Source organism: Monodelphis domestica, chromosome 1 (genome assembly GCF_027887165.1).
Source record: "Monodelphis domestica isolate mMonDom1 chromosome 1, mMonDom1.pri, whole genome shotgun sequence".
In the NCBI taxonomy this organism is placed as follows: domain Eukaryota; kingdom Metazoa; phylum Chordata; class Mammalia; order Didelphimorphia; family Didelphidae; genus Monodelphis; species Monodelphis domestica.
In genome coordinates, this window is record NC_077227.1 from 432,030,493 (window position 1) to 432,033,748 (window position 3,256).

The 3,256-nt window shown below is 38.9% G+C and overlaps 1 protein-coding gene across 1 annotated transcript; it reads left to right on the top strand.

Moving 5' to 3' along the window:
* Window positions 1–535: 535 nt before the first annotated feature.
* On the top strand, window positions 536–2,844 carry LOC130458277 (olfactory receptor 2D2-like). Its single transcript, XM_056822379.1, has one exon. The coding sequence runs from the start codon at window positions 1,695–1,697 to the stop codon at window positions 2,682–2,684; it is 990 nt and encodes a 329-aa protein (XP_056678357.1). The 5' UTR covers window positions 536–1,694; the 3' UTR covers window positions 2,685–2,844.
* Window positions 2,845–3,256: the final 412 nt, after the last annotated feature.

Consider the following 3,256-nt stretch of genomic DNA (forward strand, 5'->3'; position numbering starts at 1 on the left):
GATTATTTTAATTTTGTCCTATGTATAACTTGTTTGTACATAATTGTTTACATGTTGTCACCAGCATTGGATTGTGACTTTTTTAAAAGGCCAGGGTTTTTTTTTTGCTTTTTTTTTGTATTTTCACCACTTAATACAGTGCCTAGAACAGGACTGGTGAAGCTATGGCACACACGCCAAAAAGGGCACAAAGAGCTCTATCTGTGGGCACACCTGCAGTCTCCTGCCAGAGTTCATTACTCAGAAGCCAGAAGGACTCAGAGTGGAACTGTCCCCTTCTTGCTCTCCTTCCACCTGAAGACATTCTTCTCACTTCATCTTCACCTCTGCCCAGCAGCCCAATAGGAACACTTCCTTTCTCCCTTCTCTGGGGTTAGGTGCTGGAGGGCAGGGGATGGCTCACAAGCTGTATGAGGGTGAAGCAGGGGTGGTAGCCTCTTGAGGCTGTGGTGAAGGTAATTCCTGTGATGAGGTTGGAGAGGAGCTAGGTTTGAGGGCAGCACAGCTCACAACATGGCACATAGATGGATGGGAGCAGACCTGGAGGGAAAAGGAGGGCTGGGGCCACTCTTCTCTCCTTTCTACATGCACCTCTCATCACCTGCCCCTCTGCCCAGAAGTCCAATGGGAGTTCTTCCTCCCTCCCCTATCTAAGGTAAGGAAGGTGATGTGGGGTTGGGGATGGCACTCAGGCTCAGGATGGTGGCAGGCATGGTACTCAGTCTAAGTCGGGGAGTGGGGGTGGGACCTGGCATTACATCTCTAAAATGTTCACAATCACTGCCCTAGAACATAGGAGACACTCATTAATGTTTATTGGAACTGGCTGACAAAAGAAAGTGTCTTATCTCAAGTCACTCACAGTTTAAAGGATAAACACTATGTAAATAACTATATTCAAATGAGCTAAGTACAGGATAAATTGAAAGTAATAACTAGATGGTAGGCATTAGAATTAAGGAGGATCAGGAAAGACTTCTTGTAAAATGTGGTTTCTTATTTAAGTAAGGGAAGACAGAAAGTGGATATAAGGAGCAAGAGTATTCCAGACATAAGGAATTTCTATTTAAAACTCCTAGAGATAGGAGATGAAGTATCTTGTTTGAGAAGTAGCAAAGAGATTAGTGTTGATGGATTGCAGAATTTGTTTGGTTGAACATAAATGATTAGACATAGAACATAAAATATAAGAAGATGGATTAATATTAAATAGTCAGAGAGGAAAAGTGGGATGATCACCAACTATTAGTCTTCCATTGGTGTTCTTTGTGACATGATTTTTTGACCAATTACCAATCTAGTACATAATTACAAATGATAGGAAGGAAGCTAAAGGCAGAAACTACCATGATCATTCAGGTATGCTGTTTCAAAGATTCCTCCTCTGTTCTCTTTGTCTACTACATGGAATTTTCCCATTGTCTATCAGAAGATTTAAGGCTGCCAATAAGACTCACAAATTAGTAGTCACTTCCTCTCCAATATACTATGGTACACATCCCACATTGACTTATTATATAAAGGAATGCTTTCTCATGATTTGAGCTATCATACAATAAAATGGCTTTCTTTTGTTAGGGTGCACTTCTCAACAATGAGAATGTTCATCAGAAATGTTTTCATGGCCAATACTGGTGATTTCCTGGAAGGTTGGACAATATGACTTCTCAATTCCTTCTTTACAATAAGATTTTATGATGTTATCATTGCATGATTACAAGAAGTATCTGTTGGCTTCTTTCAAAAGAACAGGAATATCAAATATGAACCAGAACAACCAGACTTGGGTGATAGAATTTCTTCTTCTGGGTCTTTCTGATGATCCTCAGATTCAATTGCTACTTATTGTATTATTCTTGGGAGTGTTCTTGGGTACTGTGCTTGGAAGCTTACTCATTATCTACCTGGTTCTAACTGACTCACAACTCCATACACCCATGTACTTTTTTCTTTGCAACTTATCTCTGGCTGACATTGGTGTCACTATTACCACTGTACCACAAGCCTTAGTCCAAATGTTAAGTAGGAAGAAGACCATTTCCTTCTTGGGCTGTGGTGCCCAGATTTTCTTCTCCACTACTTTTGGAGCTACACAATGTTCACTATTAGCTATTATGTCCTATGACCGATACTTAGCAATCTGTGATCCCATGCATTATTCTCTCATCATGACAGGGAAGGTGTGTGGACAATTGGCTTTGGTGTGCTGGGTCAGTGGTATTGTTGCATCCTATGTTGACACTACATTTACATTATGTCTACCCTACCAAGGAGACAATAGGATTGCTCATTTCTTTTGTGAGGCACCAGTTCTCTTGACTCTGGCATCTGGAGACACTCATAAAGCAGAGATGGCCATTTTTTTCATTGGAGTATGGATTCTTCTTGCACCTATGTCCCTGATTCTAGTGTCCTATGGACTTATTATAGTGACTGTCATTAGGATGAAGACAACGTCGAAAAGACTCAAAGCATTCTCCACCTGTGGCTCCCATCTCCTTGTAGTCATCCTTTTTTATGGGACACTCATTATTGGCTACATGACACCCAAGTCCTCCAGGGAGCAATTCAAGCGAGTTGCTGTATTCTATGGTGTCATAAACCCTATGCTTAACCCTCTCATCTATAGTCTGAGGAATAAGGAAGTGAAGAGAGCTTTCAGAAATGCAGTCAACAGGAAGTAACCCTCATCCTTGAACTACATTTGGCCTTATCTGTAACCCCCTACATGTGTCATTTATCCCCTTACCAGAAAATATATCTACTATTACTAGTATTTTGTAATACATGAAAATATTGTCTTTTTATTTCACATATCTCCATATATACACATAGATATGTGTGTACATATATGTATGTTATATATTACAGTATATCTCTACCATGACTCACTTATTAAAAAAAATTTAAGATGATCCATCAATCTGTCCATAGATGTGAGTGGTTTTGCTAATGTGAAAAATTCAAGAAAGAGTATTATCAATGTGGAGTTTTCTTTTTTATACAACACAGACATTTATTTTATGAATTACATGTAATAATAAATTTTCACATACATTTTTGAAGTTATATGATCCAAATTATCTACTTCCTTCCCATTCCCACCCTTTTCCAGAGCTGCCAATCAATTTATTCTGGGTTATACATGAATGATCATTCAAAATTATAAGAGAATAATCTTATAAAGCTAAAACCCCCAAATAAAAACTCAAATAAACGAAAAATAGTATGCCTTGATATATATTCTGAATCCAAC

Bases quoted from the DNA above. Each gene is read 5' to 3' on its own strand.
- LOC130458277 (XM_056822379.1), top strand. From the start codon at position 1,695: ATGATGTTATCATTGCATGATTACAAGAAGTATCTGTTGGCTTCTTTC.